Source organism: Chelmon rostratus, chromosome 6, assembly GCF_017976325.1.
Source record: "Chelmon rostratus isolate fCheRos1 chromosome 6, fCheRos1.pri, whole genome shotgun sequence".
NCBI lineage: Eukaryota > Metazoa > Chordata > Actinopteri > Chaetodontiformes > Chaetodontidae > Chelmon > Chelmon rostratus.
In genome coordinates, this window is record NC_055663.1 from 22241828 (window position 1) to 22262426 (window position 20599).

At 45.2% G+C, this 20599-nt stretch overlaps 1 protein-coding gene across 1 annotated transcript in view; it reads right to left on the reverse strand.

The window, feature by feature from the left end:
- pparab (peroxisome proliferator-activated receptor alpha b) overlaps window positions 1–19767 on the reverse strand; it is a 31948-nt gene extending 12181 nt beyond the window's left edge. The window contains exons 1-4 of the mRNA XM_041939607.1: window positions 19570–19767; window positions 6408–6656; window positions 3426–3589; window positions 441–579 (exon numbers count right to left, since the gene is read on the reverse strand). Coding sequence (XP_041795541.1) covers window positions 441–579; window positions 3426–3589; window positions 6408–6615 — 511 coding nt within the window. The 5' untranslated portion in view covers window positions 6616–6656; window positions 19570–19767. The remainder of the gene's footprint in view (window positions 1–440; window positions 580–3425; window positions 3590–6407; window positions 6657–19569) is intronic.
- Window positions 19768–20599: the final 832 nt, after the last annotated feature.

Genomic DNA, 20599 nt, shown 5'->3' on the forward strand with positions numbered 1-20599 from the left:
CACTGCAGAGGCTGCAGAGGCTGCAGCAGGCACGGACACAGACGGACCATGAACTGCACACAGATCGAAGCGGTCTTTTTAAAAATAAATAAAGAAATAAATAAATACACATCGTCCAAATGTTTAAACAGGTACACTCTGAAGAAGCTGTCTAGCAGCTGGGACTAATCTTCAGTTAGTGACTTGCCTTGACAGGCAACTTAACACCAGACTGTGGTGTTAGATTGCTTATTTGTGCTAATTATGTGTGTGCGTGCCTGTTCAATCTTTCTTGGCATCTGCTGGCTGTGGTTCTCTGTTAAGTAGTGTGTGCTTACAAGTAACAAGAACCATGCATGTGTGAGTGAGTGTGTGTGTGTGTGTGTGTGTGTGTGTGTGTGTGTGTGTGCGCTGCAGGACTTGAAGAACTGCCCGGACCTGCCCTGCCCCGTAGGACTCACCGTTGTGGGACATGCCCACCGACAGGCACTTCTGGAAACGGCAGTATTGGCACTTGTTGCGGTTCTTCTTTTGGATCTTGCAGCGGCGCTCACATTTGTCGTACTCCAGCTTCAGACGGATGGTCCGCCGAAAAAAACCCTGGGGGGAGGGAAGAAAAAAGAAAACGTGAATACCGCTCACATGGAGAAAAAAAAGTCATTACTGGTAATATTTCGCCAATTTACAGAGACTTGTAAATCAACTTGTAATAAACTCAGCTGTTATGAAACCAGTTTCAGGATCCAGAAAAAAAACTATTGACCAACTCTTTAAGCCATTACAGGAGCAGCTATTTATTCACATATGAAAGGTGTCTGGCAATATCAGATACAGTTTCACCATCAGTTTCTCCTCACTTGCACAACAAAAAGAAACATTTAACTTTTAGCGAGCAACAGATGCCAAGTGGCATGTTTGCGCTTGGCTGCAGGCTAGAAAATGTCCTTGGGAATTGCTTAATAACATCTTTAGCCATTCTTAGTAGCAAATCGCAATTTTATCCCCAAAATGTCACCCTGTGTGCCAAAACGCATCCAGAAGCCCCACACACAAACAGTCGCACAGGACTGGATTACACAGACATGCTACAACCACGTGAGCACATGTTAAGTAATTTCGACTGACTCTTGCCCGCTAACCTCCAACCTCACGTGCACACACGCATATACACACATAAAACAAAGGTGACATGAAGACAGAACTGGAGTTCACATCAAACGGCCGTCGTGCTGACGCTGCTTGTGTCCACTGTCTTAAAGGATCAGTGAATTGACAAAGACAGAGGTCGGCCTCCTCCCATTGCTGAGCCATGACCAAAAAAACATGGCATGTGTGTGTATGTGAAGTTGTTTCATACAAGAATATTAGATATCTTAAAATTAGAATGAATTCTGGTGATTTTGCATGTGAGACTTGCATTTTCTCAATAATTTGAAGCCCTGATGAGTGTTTAATGTTTAATATACAACAATAAGAATAACGAATGATGCTTTTGTCTTATCTTGAACCTGACTGTTGCTTATTTAGTCAGGAGTATTAGGTGTTGTATAGACATAAGCTTTCTGAATGATTGAACACATAACTTTCCAGTTTGTGCCAATCACATAAATACATATAATCACATATCACATATCATACCATCATATGGTCATGTGATGTTTTTATGATATTTATGGACTTCGGGAGCCGCAGGCAACCACACAAATATTTAGAGGCACATGGAAGGTTACGGGATACTGAAAGGGCATCTGCAAAAATCCTGGTAACAGAAGGCTCTTTTACGCCGTCGTAGTGCCTGAGACGAATGAAACGAATACTGTTGACTCCTCCTGTTCAATTCCCAGCGGGCGACATACACTGCATTCCCTCCTCTCCCTCGCCTCATTTCCTGTCACCTCTCTACTGTCCACCTTCGAATAAAGGCTTCAAAAAGATGACAACTGTGATTCTGGTGTGAACCTGGAGCAGCCTTTGAAATGTGACAGTCCCTGCTGACCTCTTATGATCTGATGGAGAAATGCTGCCTTCAGCGGACCCAGCTAATGTTCCAAGTAGGGCCTTCACCATGACCCTGTGGCACCTTCACAGGCCATTTCTGATAGACGCACCTTTAATGACTCCCTGAACAAACCTTGACTTTTGTGATAAACACTTGTTTTAACGTTTTACAGCCCTATGTCTTCACCCTGCACTGGTCACATAACTCTGCCCTGTGGACCGAGCAAGGCCTTTGTCCAGTCTAGATACTTATTAGATACAGTGCAGATACGCTATTGCCCAAAAACGGACACGCAGTCGTTCTACCACTGCACAGACTCACACTCCAGTGAGCCGCTGCTCCGGTGTGGATGTTTATGTAACAGCGTGTTGACATGACGGAGTTACCGTGTTTATGTATCACTTCCTGACATTCATACTCCCACTGCTGCCCCAGCGGATTCACAGTGAGGAGGTGCAGAAAAGCCTCTTGCTTCAATAGCTGCTTCGCCTTCAGTTTTTTTTCACCTTCAGTTACTGATACTGAAAGCATAATGATGAAACTTTATTTGCACCTTTCATACAGGAATTGCAGCTCAAAATGCTTTACAAGAAAGAAACAACATGCACCAAGTGAGTGCTTCACATAGAAAAGACAGAATAGACATAAAAACAGACAAAATTAGGATGAAAATAGCAATTAAATACAATGCATAAAATCACAAATTAGAATAATAAAATATAGGTAAAAATAGATTACATGGAATGCACAAAATCAAGTAAAATACAACATTTTGAATAGGTGCAGCAGTGCGTAAGTTCGGGGTAAACCACATTAAACTATATTTATATTAAAGCAATACAGAATAGTGAAGGCTGAAAAACACATGAAAACACACCTCAAGTCATACTATCTTTGTCCTTGAGTGCCTCTTGAAAAAAAACAGCCTTGGGTTGTTCTTCAACACGACTGGTAAACAATTAACTGAAAGATTATTGAGCGACCACGTGTGAAGGCCGAGGCTGGTATCCCTGACGCGTTTTATCATTAGTCACAAGACACACCGCCTCTGGATTTTCTTTCCTGGCGCGTCCTACTTTCCCCAAGTGTTATACTTCTCAGTGTGATTTATTATCTTGAAATTGGTTCATGTCTAGTCTGTTGTGGCTGTTTGTGCTTCCTGGCTTGCCTGCGCTTGAGTGTGGGTGACTTTGGGAGGAGGTGATTGATGGATATTGACAGAAATATTGACGGAGGCATTGAAAGCAGCAGTAAGTAAGATACGGCGCAGGGTGTGATGATGAGACCGTCCAGACCTCACGATAATGTCCTTCATGGTATGCATGTCCATTAACGAGACCCACCTGCTCAGTCGCTACTAATCCGTCGTCACCGACGTCTAACGTGACACCATGACACACAAACACTTGTTTGACTGTATAATTCATGCGCGCAATCTTCGGCTCACCTTGCAGCCCTCGCAGGCGTGGACTCCGTAGTGGTAGCCCGAGGCGCGGTCAGCACAAACTCGACACTCCAGGTTGAGCGATGAGGAGGAAGTCGAGAACTCCTCAAGGCCCGCTGCCAACCCGTACACGACCGACGACGGGCTGGATGCTGGCGTCAGGGCATCTACGAAACACAAGCACATGGGTGATTAAACACCGTCACTCTGCTGGCCCTGACGAGCACACGCATCTTTAGGCAGACTGATGAGGGAATTAAAGGGTAACTGTGGTGATGCATATTTTTCTTATTGAAAAAGGAGGAGGAATAATGTGGTGCATTTAACAGTCAGGGATTCTCGAGGAGACACTTACATTCATCTCCTGGAGACTGATACCAAACCATAATCATAGCCACTACTCGCCTAAACTTGACCCTAAGTCTTCACCCTAAATTTCAACGATTCACACAATGAGGACTTGTGTTTTTATCCCCATAGGGAAGACCAGTGCCCACAGTGTGACAGTTACACACACACACCCGCACTTTTCTGACTCTTCCTCTTTTCAGATCCGTTACCTCATTGTTCATTTTGTGACCTGCCTGCTTTAAACGGGTGTGTTGCTGCTTTGATGTCATTTGTATTCTTGAGTTACCTTGTTTAACATTTCATGAGCAACACAGTTGTTGTTGTTGAATTTTACACATGTTTAAGAGGCTGTTCTGCATGGACATGAATACAGGTGTGCCACGCCTGATACAGCTTGTGCCTGTGTGCCATACACTCCCACTGTTGCTCAAAAACAACTAAAACAACATTAATAACAATGAGCCACACCAATGCACTGGGTGTTGCTCCTTCATTTTGTGCATCATATCTATAGCTGAATATTACCAGCCATATTTTTTTTAATTTCTGATTTTTTAAGCTTTTATAATGGGCAGATTTTTGCCATTTCTGCCAAAAAAATCCACAAACAAATCCACATTTTCTCTGCTGCGTAAAAGGCAGATTCGGTGGAGAAGAAGCCCCATGCTCAAGAGCACTTTAGCAGTTGTTTTTTAAGGAAAGGCTCACTGCTGTGCGCAGACTTTCTCAATTTGTTCGGCCTCTCTGACGCTCAAAACGTTTCCATGCGGATCTGCGCACCCAGTCAGGCTCTGTTTGGCCTCCTCACGCTCACAACTTTAACAGCCCGAAGTGTAATAACGTATGTGTTTTGTGGATTTCGCACCAAAAGCATGATACAGCGTTTCTTCACAAAGGCGTGGGACATAACTGGGTGACTGGCCGCTGTAGACTACAGACCACCAGGATGCCACAAATAAGCGGCTGTCAGAACGTCGACGGCGATCGAAAACCTCTCCTCTCACAACTTTTCAATGTCACAATTATGCCCCCTTCACAGTGATTGGCCGAGTGTGTGAAGGTAGACGCCATTCAGGAGACGCTCTGTGGACAAAACGTATCACTCCTCGCTCCTCTCTATGACGACAGAGCAGCTACAAATGTATCTGATATGTGATTGGATGGCACTTTGTGTGATCTAGTTCATTCCAAACATACCTTGGACAAATTCACGTTTCTGGTGAATCTCAGTAAATATGCGTTTGTGAGTATAGACGATGTAATACCTTAAAACAACTGATGACCCTATCATACTTTGTAATACCCTTCAAAAATCCTGCAGAATATTCAGCCATTTTCTTGAGCAAAAATAAAATATCAGCATCTGTCCTCATGAATGCATCAATGCTGCAAAGTTTTATCTCCCTCCGGTAAAGAACTGCTGGAATTTAAGAACAGTTTGACCTCTCTGCCCCGTCAAAGACAGTCTGTTCCATCACAGCAGCTATTTATCCAGAGACATTAACATGCGGTTTGTGGTGCGTTGCCTGTCACGGGCATAACAGTGGTGGAGTAGTATTACTGATCTCGCTGAAGGACGACAGGTCCTGGGGCTTGCCAGCAGTTTTCTATTTCCACCTTATGAAGGGAACATGGTTGGTGGAACACACTCGGTACACAAATAGCGAAGATGAAATGGTACAAAACAGTGGCACTAAGTCAAGCCACATGAGTTGGTCGAAGGATGCCACGGGGATAAGCAGCATTTGGCAGCTGACCTGGAGCTGTGTTCCTGTCTAGTGAAAGTGCACATGTTCCAACTGAGTGTGGACAAGAACAGCATGTCAGTGTTTCTTCTGCTCCTGTCTCTCACCGTTTGCACTCTCAAACATCCATAAATCCTCTCACTGACTTTTCCATGACATCATCAAATGTTTCCGTGATACCGTCTCCTCGTACCCCCCCCCCCCCACCCCCTTCTGTCCTTTCCTTCATTCTCCCTGGCTCTCACCCTTTACTCTCCCATTAAATGTTTATCTTTTTGAACTGCTCACGGCTTCTCCATTCACTTGTTGCATAATTTGGCAGTAGCGTAAATTTCCCAGATGTCCCTGTGACTTTTATTCAGGAGGAAGCACAGCGGCAAAATGGATGTTTCCTGAGAGGTGGTGCATGGTGGCTGAGGAATGTGTGAATTCCTCATTGGATATGGGGCGAGGAGAAGGGCTGCAGGAGGACAGAGAGGAAAAAACAAAAAGGGCACAGGGAAAATAAGAGGCAGATAAGGAAGTAGAGAAAAGATGAAATGTGGAGGAAGTATGGAGGGAATTGGAAGGAATGGGCAGGACAATAAATTAAGACACATCAGAAACAAGGAAAAACCAATAAAGAAAATATGAAATAAGGCAGGGTTGTAAATGGACTGTAGTGCAGCTTTGTTGTAGGGTGAGGCAAGAGGTTAAATTGGCCAAACTGTATGTATTCTCTGAACATTCAATTGGAGCATATTAGGGATTAATGGGGCCAAACCAAGGGACCCCTACTCTGAGAACAACAATGGCAAGGAGATCACACTGAGCTGCCGAGGACACAAACTGTAAAATGACAGAATGGGAGCAAACCCCATATTTCAAGTCAGTGATAATGAGAGTTCACCTAGAACGGTGGAACCTTCAGAGCCATTGCTGGAGGGCTGATATTCGGGGACATCAAAGGAGCTGAGGGCGTCGTTGTCGATGGACTGGGAGATGTCCTGGAGCTCCTCCATGCCGCCCATGAAGTCGTCATCGGCGCACAGGGGGCTGCCCAGCACTGAGTCCTCCAGGGGCGAAGGGGGATGGTAGTGGCTTTCCATGTCGACCATCGCTGTGGAGGAGCGGGGTGCCGGCACTCTCACTCATCAGACTGGAGACAGGGGACAGGGGGAGGGGGACAAAAAAGACAAAGAGGTCATAAGGGGTGATATGAAAACAGACAGGCAGACAGCGGATGACAAGATGATTACTCATTTCTAAGGTCACCTCTGTCTGACTTTCTACAGACCAAAAGGCAACATCCACGCTAGCTGCTCTGTGAGGCTGAAATACAGCAGCGGTTTGTCCTACATGCTAATGTTAGCTTGTTAGCATGCTCACAAAGCTAATGCTATTGTTTAGCAGGTATAATGTTTTCCATGCTCACCATCTTACTTTAGCATGTTAGCATGCTAGCAGCTACTGAATGAAGTACAGGTCATTAGGCTTGCAGGTATTTGTTCATAAACCAAAATGTTTGCCAAAGTTTTAAGTATTCGACAAATGAAAACATAGATGATGGCGCAAAATGTCAAAATCCGAGGTTCACCAAAGTGAAAACATGTGGATGACATGAACGTCTGTGCAAAGTGCCAAAGCAATCCATCCAATAGTTGTTAAGACATTTCATTCAAAACCACAAATAACAACGTCATCGTGGCATAAGAGGAAAGGTAAAGGAACTACACATCAGTTTTACACTTAGGTTAGGTTACATCATAGGTTAGGTTACATCATATGGGATCTATGAGTGTTGTAGCAAACTGTTTTGCCAAGTCATCGAGTAGATGTTTTACCAGAAAGGTGAACATTTTACTGACAGCACTGGAATAAAGGTTAAAGGATCATCAAAGCTGTTAAGGTTCATCCTCTGGACACCGTGAATATCTGTGCACAGTTTTGTAGGATCCATTCAACAGTTACTCAGATACTTCTGGAATAAAATGGTGGACTGACTGACATCTTCATCCTTGAATGGCTAAAAACTGATGACATCATCATCCACATCAACACCACAGAGCAATGCTGCATTAACACTCAGTGCACATGCTTCAACATACCACTGGCTAATACATTTAGGCTTAATGAGCAGCGCTGACGCAACGTGTGGCCACTCACACCAACAGGTGCTGCACGTTGCTATGGGTCAGCAGGCAGCAAAGGAATGCAGTATCTTATGACACAACACAGGCCCCTCCGCTCCTCTGATCTATTCACTCCAAATACAGTAACCTTATCCTTGCAAACCTCATAGTGCTGCAGAAAGAGAAAGACACGGGACAGAGAGACAGAGAACGAGGCAGAGACATGTGGAGGGATGAATGTAGGTCACTGGGCTGGCTTAGGCTACGCTGTGACAGGAGGGCTAGGCCCGGGGTTGGCTGGGGGAGACATGACAGACTGGCTCGTACAGTAGATGGTTGAGATTTTGCTGAATTGCACAGTGCAGCTGGGAGGAGCTATGAGATCAACATAAAGTGCGCTAAGAGGCAGGCTTGTCTTGGTGCCTAAGCTTAGAGACAGGACAGGCAGTGGGAATGGACCTCATTCTGCATATTAGAACTTCATATATCCGCATGTAAACTAGGTCAATCGTCGGTAAGCCCTTTCCATCAGGCCCCGCTAAGAACATCAAACAAGGGGGAGGTGGGTAGAGGGCGTTGGGGGTGGATATACAGCTACAAGACAGCAGCTGCTGACTGTTCTCAGCCATTCCACACCTTTACACATGGCCGCATTTAGTTCAACGTTAACTTGCCCCGTACTGTGTAATGTACTGTAGGCTGCTGAGAAGAGAGACTGACTGCATGCTCAAAATGTTTGCCCTCAGCGCTCCTTGTGAGGCTATTTATAAGATCTAATGACAGAAATGAATGACGCAGCCACTGCAATGATAGATCACTTGCATAATATTTCGCCTTGAGTGCTGAAGGCCCGCAATATCGTAGATTAAGTAAACATGACTGTGTGTTCTACGTGTGGCTGTTAATATTAATAAAAATAATCTCTTTCGGTGACGTTTTAGCCTTTTAAGTAGGGGGGAAAACAATGTAAGAACCATGGGAATGTCTCCTCTACTTCCAGGGCTGGTAGGTGACCTGCAGGCAGCACGGCCAAAAGCAGATCAGTGATATAACTGAAACAGACAAATATGTAACAACAACAACAACAGCGAGCTCAAAGTCCAGCCACGTGGTGTAACATGGATGGAAATCACCGAGCACATTGTAGAATACAGCTCTGAGTTGTGAGTTTATATTGATATCACCATCAGTGTGTATAGTTTAGAGCTACATGGCAGCCGTGGAAGCTTCTGAAATGTCTCCGCAAACTTACGTTTTTGCAAATACACTAGAAGAGGACGCTTCATTTATTGTTAAATTGCATGAATATGAATACAAACATTTCAAGGCTGGAGCCACCAGGAAAGATGGCACAGCATGCGGTTAATATGGCATCAATTTTAGCGGAACTTGTACATGAGTTTTCAGGTTTAATACAGAATTGCATAACGAGGAACTAAGCCAAGTCTAATAATGAAGACCCTGAAGACTCCCACCCATTAAAAACACTATGAGACATGAAAAGGAGCCTGGCATGTGACAGGCTGCTTCGCTGGGTTCCTCACTCTACAATGCACTTGTAATTCTGAATGGAAGCAGTGTTAGCTCTGCTCGGATAAAGCAGACCTCTTTAGCATTCATCCTCCCGCTCCTGACCCTCAGGTCTTCCTTTAGAGGACATCCTGTTTCAGACACTCACTTCGCTCAGCACCGTCTCTTATAATACGGCTTCACGGGGAAAAATAAAGCCGAATCTTGGCTACAGCTTTGCTAACATCCATCCTGTCCGCTCAGATAACGCTCCATTAACCTGGGCAACTCCTTGTCTCGTGGTGAGATGAGATAAACTTGCAGGGTGTGAAAAAAACTTCTTTTTTCTGACATCAGTAAAAGGCTTCTGAGTTGACACAGTCCAGACTTACAGTAGGTCAATCTAAGGACATTACTATATGTGTCAACACACACCCGCTGCACGCATGACTTTCTATTTAAATAACATACATGACACAAGTCCTTTTCTGAACTTATGACCCCCTGCCAGCAGCTACGAAGTGACGGACCAAGCTAACCTTGTGTTGCCAGCAACATAGCATGAGAATGTAAACACGCAGGGCCGCTTAGCTGCAGACTGCAGAGGCCTCGCGGACTGAGACAGAGAGACACGGGGGGCGCAGAGGAATGTCAGTGAGGCTACATTACAGGGTCTTCATCAGCAATGTGCGAGAGAGTGAGCAAGCGAGGCAGAGAGAGGGAAAGAAAACAGCGGTTCCTGCGGTAACAGCAAGCCTTTGTCCTTTAGGGTCAAGACCTCTCTTGTGCTCACTCAACCGAGCCTGCTGAGGGCACTGCGCACACTGAGAGGAAGATGAGCAAGGTCATACGAGTTGGTGCCGTTCAGGGTTGGGGTTAGGCTCCAAAAAAAGGGGAGGAGGGGGGCTACACTGACAAAAGACCGCTAACCGAGGGCCGCCGAGGTCGCCATGACGATGCCACGGCAATGCCGACACGTTGCGCTTTGAAACAAGCGGCGGAGGGCAGGCGGCCATGATGTGGAGGCAGCTACAAGCTGCTACCACTGGAATTCAATCTCTCATAGAAATCAATAAATCCCATCACCGACTTGTGTGCTGGCAAGTCTGAGCCAGTTATCACAGCACCGGATGTATGAGGGGAGCATAAATAATCCATACAACCCGATGGATTGCTGCACAGTCGCTTAGCACGGTCACCCAGCCCCCCATGTTAGGCTCATCCATCGCAGTCAAGACCCACATTAGACAGACAGGCCGTGAAGCTGCCAGCGAGCCGCTCCGGCTGAGGCAGATAAACAAGCTCTGAACGTGACCCAGGCATGCAGACGGCCTCCTCCTCTCCCAACAGGAAAGGTCATAGAACAGCATGAAGTTAGCTTACACAGCCGTCCGAGATCTTCAGGAAAACGATCTACGAATCACATCCGAGCTGACGGCCTCAGTGGGGAAATCCGTCAGTCGTGCAGTAAAAGCAAAGCATGTCATCAGAGCCAGCGGCGACTCCACATCCGCACAAGCTTCAGCTGATGGCTGGGATAGCCACACAGCCTCCATGACTAACTATTGTCTCCGGGGCATCCAATAAAGCTCCATGCTTTCCAAATCCATCAAGAGAGAGGACAACAAAGAGTGTGATGACACCCAGATAAAGCTGCCAGCAGACTCTAGAGGTGTGTATGGGCTTGTCTCGCCAAGGCGTGGAGAAATAACACTGTAACCCTTCCAAGTACAGGAGAACACACTTTGGCAATGAGAAGAGAAAAAAGAAGGTAACTTGCTCACATGCTGTTTTGGTATTGTGTTAGAATAAAACCAGTATTTGCTACAGATCAATCGAACATGTTTGTTTTTTCTTTTCAAAAACTGTTAAGTGTAGTTCATAAAAAACAAAAAAGAAGGATAACTGACACTGCCTGCCTACCTTCCTCATCCACACACCTGAAGTCTTCCATGCAACTCTGCTCCCTGACAACATGACATCCAGCTCTCCAAGAGTTTGTATGATGATTCAGTGTGTGTGTGTGTGTGTGTGTGTGTGCGTTTGAGAGAGTGGACCGCAGGTTAATGTTTAATCCGCACAGACCTGTTCGGAGAAGGGCCCCTGGGGACATAACGGTGGTCTCAGAGCATAAATATGGGCTGATGGGGCCGTCCCGCCAGCTCCGCCTGTCCATTTGTTTGAAGCGTTCACTCTATGAGCTCAGCATGGACCGTGCCCGCAGTGTAAACACTCCAGCGACCCTTTATCACTCAGGCCTGATACGCTGGCCGGCGCCCTCTTATCGTTATGGAGATTGACCAAAGTGCAGGCCGGGGAAGTGATTGGACTTTAGCTGTAGTCTAAGACAGATGGGCCGTATGACCGCTAACAGTTCAGTCATCCTGTTGTCAGGTCGCTTGCCTCGTCATTTTAGGGTCAGTGACAGCTAGATTTGCAGCACACAGCAAATTTGTCTGATATTTTTAGACCTGAAGCTCCAAGCTCCTGTGTTTGCAAAGTTTAGCTCTATATATATATTTACACGAGTACATACATACGTACATGAGGTTGCTGTGTTTGGATGGATTATTCCCACACATCATGTTCACCAATAGATTTTCATATTATACAGAAAAGAATGAAAAAAAACAGCTGTTGGCTGGAAAGAAAATCACAAAAAAAAAATATGTAAAAAAACAGCTGCATGGTTTACAAAGTGGTTCGCTGTGAGTAACGAACTGTGTATAAATGATTTGAGGTTCAAAGTCCGTTCTCGGCTTTGGGAACAACACTTTCAGTCACATCATGTCATCTTCGTCACCCGCAGGGCGAGCGAACAAGACAACCAGAGTGTGCGCACATGACCGTGAATTGTAGACGATCTTAAGTCTATTATCATTCAGACTTGAAGAGCTCTTCATCCATGCCGGCCTAAAAGATGAGGTTCAAGTATATCATGAAACATGGTTTGCAGTGCAAGATACAAGAGGTGCAAAATCACTGGCTTGGCCCCGATATTTGGTCTAATGTGTTCAAGTTACCCATGAATGTGCACGGTCGATTCAAATGGGACCCAGTGTCTTTTGCTTTATTTTTAGCTTCAGGTTTTAATGAAAGCAGAAACGAATAGAGCTCTCTCTCTCTCACTAACCGGCTGGGACAGTTTGTACAGCTTGTCTCTTTACTCAGACAGAACATCTTATTACCAGGAAATATTCCAGCACATTTTTGAACCACCCTGTTTGCTTTTCTTTATCTCCATGGCTGTATTACAGTTCTTACATAAAACATGACTAATACATCTTAGATAAAAGTATCTTTGCTGATTGATCTGAGCCACTGGGACCCCTGTAAAGGAGCTACTTTACTCATTATCATATTTTATTACGACTGGAGCAATCTATAACACTCACTGAGGAGATCTGCATGTTATTCTGGTCCTAAATGGACAGAATTTGTGATTTTATTTTTTTTATTAAGACAAGTGATAACTCAAGATGAGCTCTTGCTTTCGCCGGTGGCAAATCAAACGCCCACCGCAGCATGGAGTTAGGAAATAAAACAGTAACTTGCATAAACCCCGGCGTACTCTGACCTCTGCACTGACAGCGTGTTCAGTGTCAAAATAATAATTAAATACTCGCACACGCTCACAAGACAGAGCCGATACAATCTGATCATAAAACACAGCAGAAGGTGCAATGTGACAGTGTATCACGTTACCTCAGAGGTCTACGGTGACCCGACCCTTCACACCGGCTGTTTATAGCACATCATTCACTACGTGGTGGAAAATGTGCCTGCGTGTGTGTGTGTGTTGTGGAGCCACAACAAGCACATGGTGAAATTTATGGTGACATATGTACAAAAAACTTCATCTGTCGATCAATGCATGTCGAAAATCTTTAACTTAAATGTTTAGTTTGAGCAAGAAACTAGTCTTTCTTTAGAGTGTGTTTGACCAGCTGACATGATCTCCAAACGGTTTGTTCTTCATGCAGCTGCGAGGGATGATGCTGCTAACACGACAGATACAATAAGCATTTTTTAACCTTAAGTGTTTGATAAATATGTGTTAACACTAACCCTAACAATAAAGGGCAACAATGCTGCATGCTGAAGCACTAAGCAATGCATTTATGGAGCAATTGTGTTTGAAAGTGATTTACAATACATCTGACCGTGTGGTGCATCTTTGTCTGACTCAGAGGAACATGACAGAGACAGTGGACTTCGACTATCATCTAGTTTTTTCTGCTTTGGATAGAGTCTGATGTGTGAGGTCATATGGAGAAATGACACAGCTGCTATGTAAACCTGACCTGCAGCACTGCCACAGCGAAACCAGCTTCCCCCATGTGTTGAAGGTACTTGCAGCAGAACTATCGGCAGGCTCGACCCTTGCTTCTCAGCGCGGCTAAAAATCACCAATTGCTAACGTCGCTGTCCTTAAGCAACACCTCCATTTGGTGCCAAATGCTGGCTGCCACTTAGCTCTTATTTCCAAATCAGTCGCAAGGATCGAGCAGGCCACCATTACAAAACCTCCCTGCAGGACATCACCACTGTGCATTTCAAAATGGGGAAACTGCTGCAATTTCTTCCATCTGATTTTACCACTTTGGTAACAAGACAGCAAGCATCATATGCATGTATTAAACTGGGCCAACAACACCATAAAGTGCCTTTATAAGTCAGCTGTGTGGTCTGTACCAGTCACCTTAACTCGTGCTCTTTTTATGATCTATGCTATCGTTGGGTTTATTGTGTTTATTGAATTTCACTGATTATCCTCCCAGCGCATAGTCATGCACTGATAAACAGAGACGCTGCTGGATGGCAGAGCTGGAATATAAAAGTGTGGAAATGCACAGGACGTGGGTTCGGCTTTCTCTCCATAATGACAGTCCAACAGCGTACAACGGGACATTGAATTGTAGCGCTCAGAAGTTTCAAGGCTTGAAAACAGAGAGGAGGACGGTACAAGCGGTGCAACATTACAGGGGGGATTTACATTCTTATGCTACTGTAGATGTGCAGGAGTCACTCTCAGGGAAATGTTTTGCTGTAGTTAAGGGGCTGAAATGACAAGTTAATTGACTGATCAGGAGAAAATAACTCAACAACCATTGTGGTTTCAGCTCTATACAATAGAAAGGTAAATGTTGTCTGTTCTGGATTGTTGGGTGCACAAAACAAGCAATTTGAAGGTGTCATTTTGAAATCTGGCTACTTGATATGGCCATTTTTCAGAAATTTTATATAGGAAATAATTAATCATCGTAATAATCTGCAGCAATCTGCAGCAATGAAAATAACCACTAGTTGCATCTCCTCTTTAATAAGGCATCGTCATCCTTCTCCCAGGCTACCTTCATCTTTTCCCCATACAACCTTTGGCCTGGGGTGTGCTCAAGGACTTTCCAAAATTGTTTTAAGGGAGTTTCTGCATTACTCAAAGACAATAGAGCGGCGAGTGCCAGAACGCAGAAATCACCAAAACTGAGATGAGAACAACATGAAGCTGGGAGCATTTCTCCCTGCCCAGACAGCTGTGTGTATCTTGTTACATTTTCCAGCATGACACTGGAGTCCTGAGTTCCCCCCTTCTGGCTGCCAAACCAGCCTACGTGTTTGTGGGGAAGCATGCAGCACACAGGCCTGGTGACAGCAACACTCATGTGCTACTGTAGCGGGATCACTGAGTACAACGAAAACCCCAAATGATCTGATTCTTTTGGCTTCCTGCGTGCAGCAAGTAAGCAGAGCTGCAATCGGTAAATCTAGAAAAGGGTGGTCGCTTTCCAAAGGTCATCCATTCATTTCACAGAACCCTGATTCCACAAATGATGGGACGCTGCGCAAAATCATTTGCACACTAACTGTGTTTATCGACAACAGTTTTACAAAGTCTTCCTGAGCCCATGCAGTAACACTTTATACAATCATGTGTTCACAAGTGGTGAACCTCGCTCTGTCTTTGCTTGTGAACGACTGAGCCTTTCCAGGATGCTCCTTTCAGACCCAATCATGATACTATCACCTGTTACCACAACAACCTGTTTACCTGTGGGATGTTCCAGACAGGTGTTTCTGGAGAGTTCCACAACTTATTTGAAATGTGTTGCTGTTTTCAATATCATTCCGCTTTATTTATGTTTTACACAGCGTCCCAACTGTTTTAGAATCTGAGTTGTATACACACACACACACACACACACACTCTGCCATCACCTCAGAAAATATTACCTGCCTAAAAAAAACCTATGTAAGTTACACAGCTGACACACACTAGTATAGCTTTGATGTGTCTCATAAAGTTTCTAGATAACTCTATGAATCTCAATTTAAAACAACGTTTGTCGTGCCTCAACCGTCGCCATGGTCACCTGTCATGTTAATAACCGACCTCAATTTGCAAACTAGTGCCAAAGACCTCTGTCAGACCAAAACAAGCAAAACTGACACCAGAGGTATACAGAGGAGAAGTAAAATGCATTTAACACCGATGAAGAGATTGGATCTGAAAGAGCGTGGGCTTCGTCTGTAATAGAATTACAGTGGGAGTGTAGATAAGACCGGGGATAGGTCATCGATGAGGATTTCTACAGGCCTCGACTCACGTGGATGAGGATCAGCCCCGTTACCTCGACAAAGAGCCAAACAGGATGTAGGACCAGAGACACATGATTGAGAGAGACCACGAGGTTGTGGTAAGAAAGACGAGACGATAGACCGGTCAAATCCTCCTGTCAAGTCCCGTCATGGTTCAACATACAAATTCAGCTTAGATACAGCATCAATCCCAAATCATCAGCACAGACAATCTCCTGTCCAGAGCTGCTTACTGTAAGTCTGGCTGGAGGGTCTCAATCCTATTCAGCCCTGAGGGACTTTGCCAGAAGGAAAGGCTCAAAGGGGACGAGACCTGGCTCAGGTGAAGGTCAAACCTGGACAACAGAGGCCACCAGTTGCAAAACAAACAGACCACAGAAGTGACTACAAACAGTCAGACGGACCACGCTCGGACTGGAAATAGCACTGTGTAAAAAAAAAAAAATGATGTGGGCCAGTGTGGGTGTGGTACTACAGGTCCCAACGAGAAGGTGAAACCTGATCCAAGAAGTCCAGTTTAAATAACACATGTATGAGTCTGAAGGATTATCAGACAGCAAAACACTGGTCAGCTGTTTATAAAATGAGGAGGGATTTTACAACTGCGGACAGTTTTCACTTTATCCTCCATCACGATGACTGTGACATACAGCAGAATCAATACTTTGGCCTTAATGACATGAATGAGGTCTGAATTCAGCCTACTCACCTTTCCGATGTCTGAATTTTGACCACTTTTACCGTCTTCTAATCAGTGCAACACCATGAATTTCTTCCAGATGACTCAAAGTGAATCCTGTTATTCTCATTTGAATAATTATCACATCTTGCCTCACTATACTGTAAGTTGGCGTGATTTTCAGTCCGCCTTTCAGTGAAGCCATCTGGAACAGCTATGCGCACGTTTGCCTTCAAATGGTGCTGGAAGACGCTTGGCGCAAACTAGTTTGTTTCAAGCAGACCGACTTCCTGTACATGCTTTATTTCTTTGGAGTTGCTCTCATAGGTGAGGAATACCAGAGGCACCCTGCAACCTGAAGAGTTGATAACAAGGCAGCGGCGCCACAAATCCTTTTCAGTTAGTGTCTACAGAGCTGGAGGACCCTTCTGGAATTAGATTTCCTTTAACGCACACAAAACAAATGCTGGATATCAGGATCCAAGACAGAAACTATGCCCAAAGCTAAAAATTCTCTCCACTGCTCTCCACCACCGGTGATGCAGGGGCTTGGAAAATAGGCCAGTGGAACGAGACTCCTGTTGTTAAACATACTTAAAATTCATCCCTTTATGGACCCACGACAGAGATGAATGATAACCTCTGCATGCACAGACTGTGCAGCTGAGAACAGAACCAGAAAGTCCTGTTTGGGGAGCAGAGAGGAGAGAACACTTCTTGAAAGACTGTCACTCCAGGCTGTGAATGCAACCAGGCAGAAGCTGATTACAGGTCTCAGGTTCCTGGACACAAAACTGTCCCGAGCGCAGCAGCACAACTGGACAGAAACCAGCGACGGAAAAAAACAACAGCAGGGAAAGTTCCCTTAAGGTTAACCCAAAGAAGCAAAAAACACTTGTTTGAGCCCAGGCAGAGTTCAGACAGTTAGTTTCTGAAAACATTGAATGATAAGAGTCTTATCTTCTTACATGCATTGTCTTATCTTCTTACATGCATTGTCTCTCTCTGGTTACAACAGTAAAGCTTTAGGATGAATTACAAGCACTGGCAGTCTTACCACACCCTTAAAAAAACCCACTTGCCTATGCAATATGCAGAAAGTTCTGCAGACAGAGTAGAAGCACATGCTTCTGCTGTGTGGAGCAGCATGCAATTTGGCATTCACCAGCAGGTTAACATGCTGTTACTATTTGATCACAGTTTGACATGCAGATTTTGATATTAACTCTTGGAACATTTTCAACTTGATGTTTTCAATTTGCTTTACTCCGTCAAACAAATAAAACACACTGTCGCTCTGAGGCTATGTCAAACATTACAAGATTATTAATGGCTTTCTAGCCACACTTAGCAGAATGACAAAGTGTGTAAAAGAGGTTCTGAGTGAAGACCTTTGATCCCAAAGTAAATGCCACGTCAATGTGGAGACTGGCTTTAAGGGTTAGCAAACAGACGGGGGGACTGATGCAAAAGCTCGGCACACAGAGGACCGAGCTGTATCCAAGCGTATTCATAACCAGGCAGCAGAATGGAGCATCTGTCTTCAGATCACCTTCAAAGTCTCACTTTTAGGGAAATATGTCCACATGAAGCTTTGCAATCGGAGCTAAGTCTCCTCTGGCCATGTGCATTTAAAGACATAAACAAACCTTGAACCAGAACAAATCTGTCAGGAGTCACTAGCCAGTCCCGAAGTCGCCTACGATTAACGCTAAGAAGAAAAACAATACACAAGCAAAGTGAGAAGTTGGATTTTGGTGTTTGAAGAGTAATTTACTGAAAAAGGCACTGCCAAACGTTGTCGGTTAATGGTTATAAGTTTTGACCCTGCGACTTGAGAGGAAAGAAAGGCTACACTCCTATATTGCTTCAGGGAATGGGACAGGTACAAGCAGGATTTGGGTCAAATTTCACTTTCACAAAACAAGAGTGTCATTAAAAACCGAGCGCTGCGAGGTGGTCAGTTTTCCAAAGAGAGACTAAATCACTGGTCCGGGCGCAATATCACAGCAGCCACTCAATCATCACTCAGATGAAGTAATCTAAACACGAAGATGTGTTTCTGCTTCAGTGAAGTCATCCCATGCAACAGCGCAGAGGTAAACACAGCGAGCCCTGAGCCTCCACCAGCGCTCATCCCACGGGAAGCAGCCACAGTTTGATCTTTGACAGGCACTGAATGATGGTGAATTATGTGAGCGAGCACACTCACTCCTGTTAGCCGCGAATGTTCACACAGGTGGAGGGAAGGAGTCACCGGGACGGAGAGAGCCTCTGAGTTACTGTAGCAGAAACTTCACAGCGCCTGCAGCGACATATTAACCACTGCTTCGACCATTCATCCATCACCTCACAGCACTGAACGCAGGCCATAAGCAATAAACAAAACCAAGAATTTCCACGCCATATTTCCACCCACTGCTCATGTAACACCTCACAGGTTCAAGTCCAGGTGGGGACCTTTGATACATGTCTTTATCTTCCCTAACTTCCTGTCACATTTCTGCTGTTTGATGTGCAAGATTTTAAGTTTCCCAACAAGAAACCCCAAACTCCATCTCTAATACGAAGCTCCTTCACACACTCTGGAGGCCTTATGCAGGTGTTATGCAGGTGTTTCTCAAATTAGAGCAGCATGTTCACAGCTGACTGAAACAGTATATCAACTCTTGACTTTTACTGACCTTTTAACACCATGGTCACTGTCACCAAGCATCAAGCGTGCTGACGACAGGCCCCCCGCAACAAACACGACTACTAAACAATCCGCAGCCTCTGAAACTAGAGCAATAAGGCGCACCAGCAAGCCAATAAATAGGCTTTGTGTGGAGTGCATGGTTTACTAATGAATAGAGATGTTGCCTATTGATCAGCGAGCGCCACTTCAGCTGCGCAGGCGTGCAAACTGAAATCAGATTAGCCTGCCTCCATGCAATAACAATGCTCCTATAATCCTGGAATAATTCATTAATGCGCCCCAGTCGCCTGTAAACAATCGTGTGTGTGCAGCTTTCCTGGAAGAACGCTGAGGAACACTTGCAAACCGCAACCATCTCTGTGCAATCAACAGACATTCCCTCACAGATAGCGTCTCAGCTGCTGCAGGAGGGGGTGCACTTCTTGGATTAAAAAAAAGGGCAAATGAAGACATCTACCTTACAACAGACAGCCCGATCCGAAGCCGCCATATCCACGGAGAATCTGGCCGAGTGGAGAAGCGGTCGGTGCGCGATCGGGAGAGCAGCGAGGAGCGTCAAAAAAGCAGTCCCCGAGCACCGACCACGTCCTTGTTTGTTTCCCAACACGGCGCTGCCGCTGTCAAAAATCCCCCACCATGTCCATACAAAGCAGCGCCATGGAGCTCACACCCGCAGGAAGTGACCTCATGACTGACAGCTGGCGGAGAGAAGGCGCACACCCCCCTGACACACCTATAGTTTCGGCGAATAGCGAGAGCGCGGCAGTTTTCCCTTGAGACGGACGCCCCCTAACCACTGTGACGGCAAGTGGGACCGGAAGAAGGGTCTCCGTCCGCGCTGTCCCTGCGCGCGCTCCTGCGGAGCAAAGCCGAAGCAAATGCCAAGCGGAGAAAGCGGAGAGCGCAGAAACACGCGTGTGTGTGAGTGAGTGTGGGACTGATCATCGATTACAGTGCGATAATCAGATACACCGATGCTGCAGTGAACGCGCACAGGCAAGTGTCGCCCGCCCGGGACACTGTCCTCACATGACCCTCCCTGGCTCACCCAAGCGTTTGCTGCTCCACTGCTCTCAAGTCAAGACGGTGCAATTGAGCTCAGTGACGCTTTATGGCATGAAGTTTAGATGATGCAACAAAAAGTGAACAATGCATGCAGTTAATATACACACGAAACAGCTAAGAAGCTAAAAAATACAGCATAAAATGCATGTTAATGACAAGCAGTTCAAGATCATTTACTCACAGCACCACACAATATGAAATACAAGTAAAAGTCCTGCATTCAGAATTTTACTTTAGTGAAAGTACATAAGTATTAGCAGCACAAAAGTACTGCAGAATGACCCCTGTCAGTGCTGCATTACTTTAAGATCAGACCACTAGTATTGATGCAACAACATGTAAGCAGTACATTACTACTGATGAGCTGTTTAATCTGTGACGGTGCATCATATTCTATGAACTGAAAGTCTTAATCTGAACAG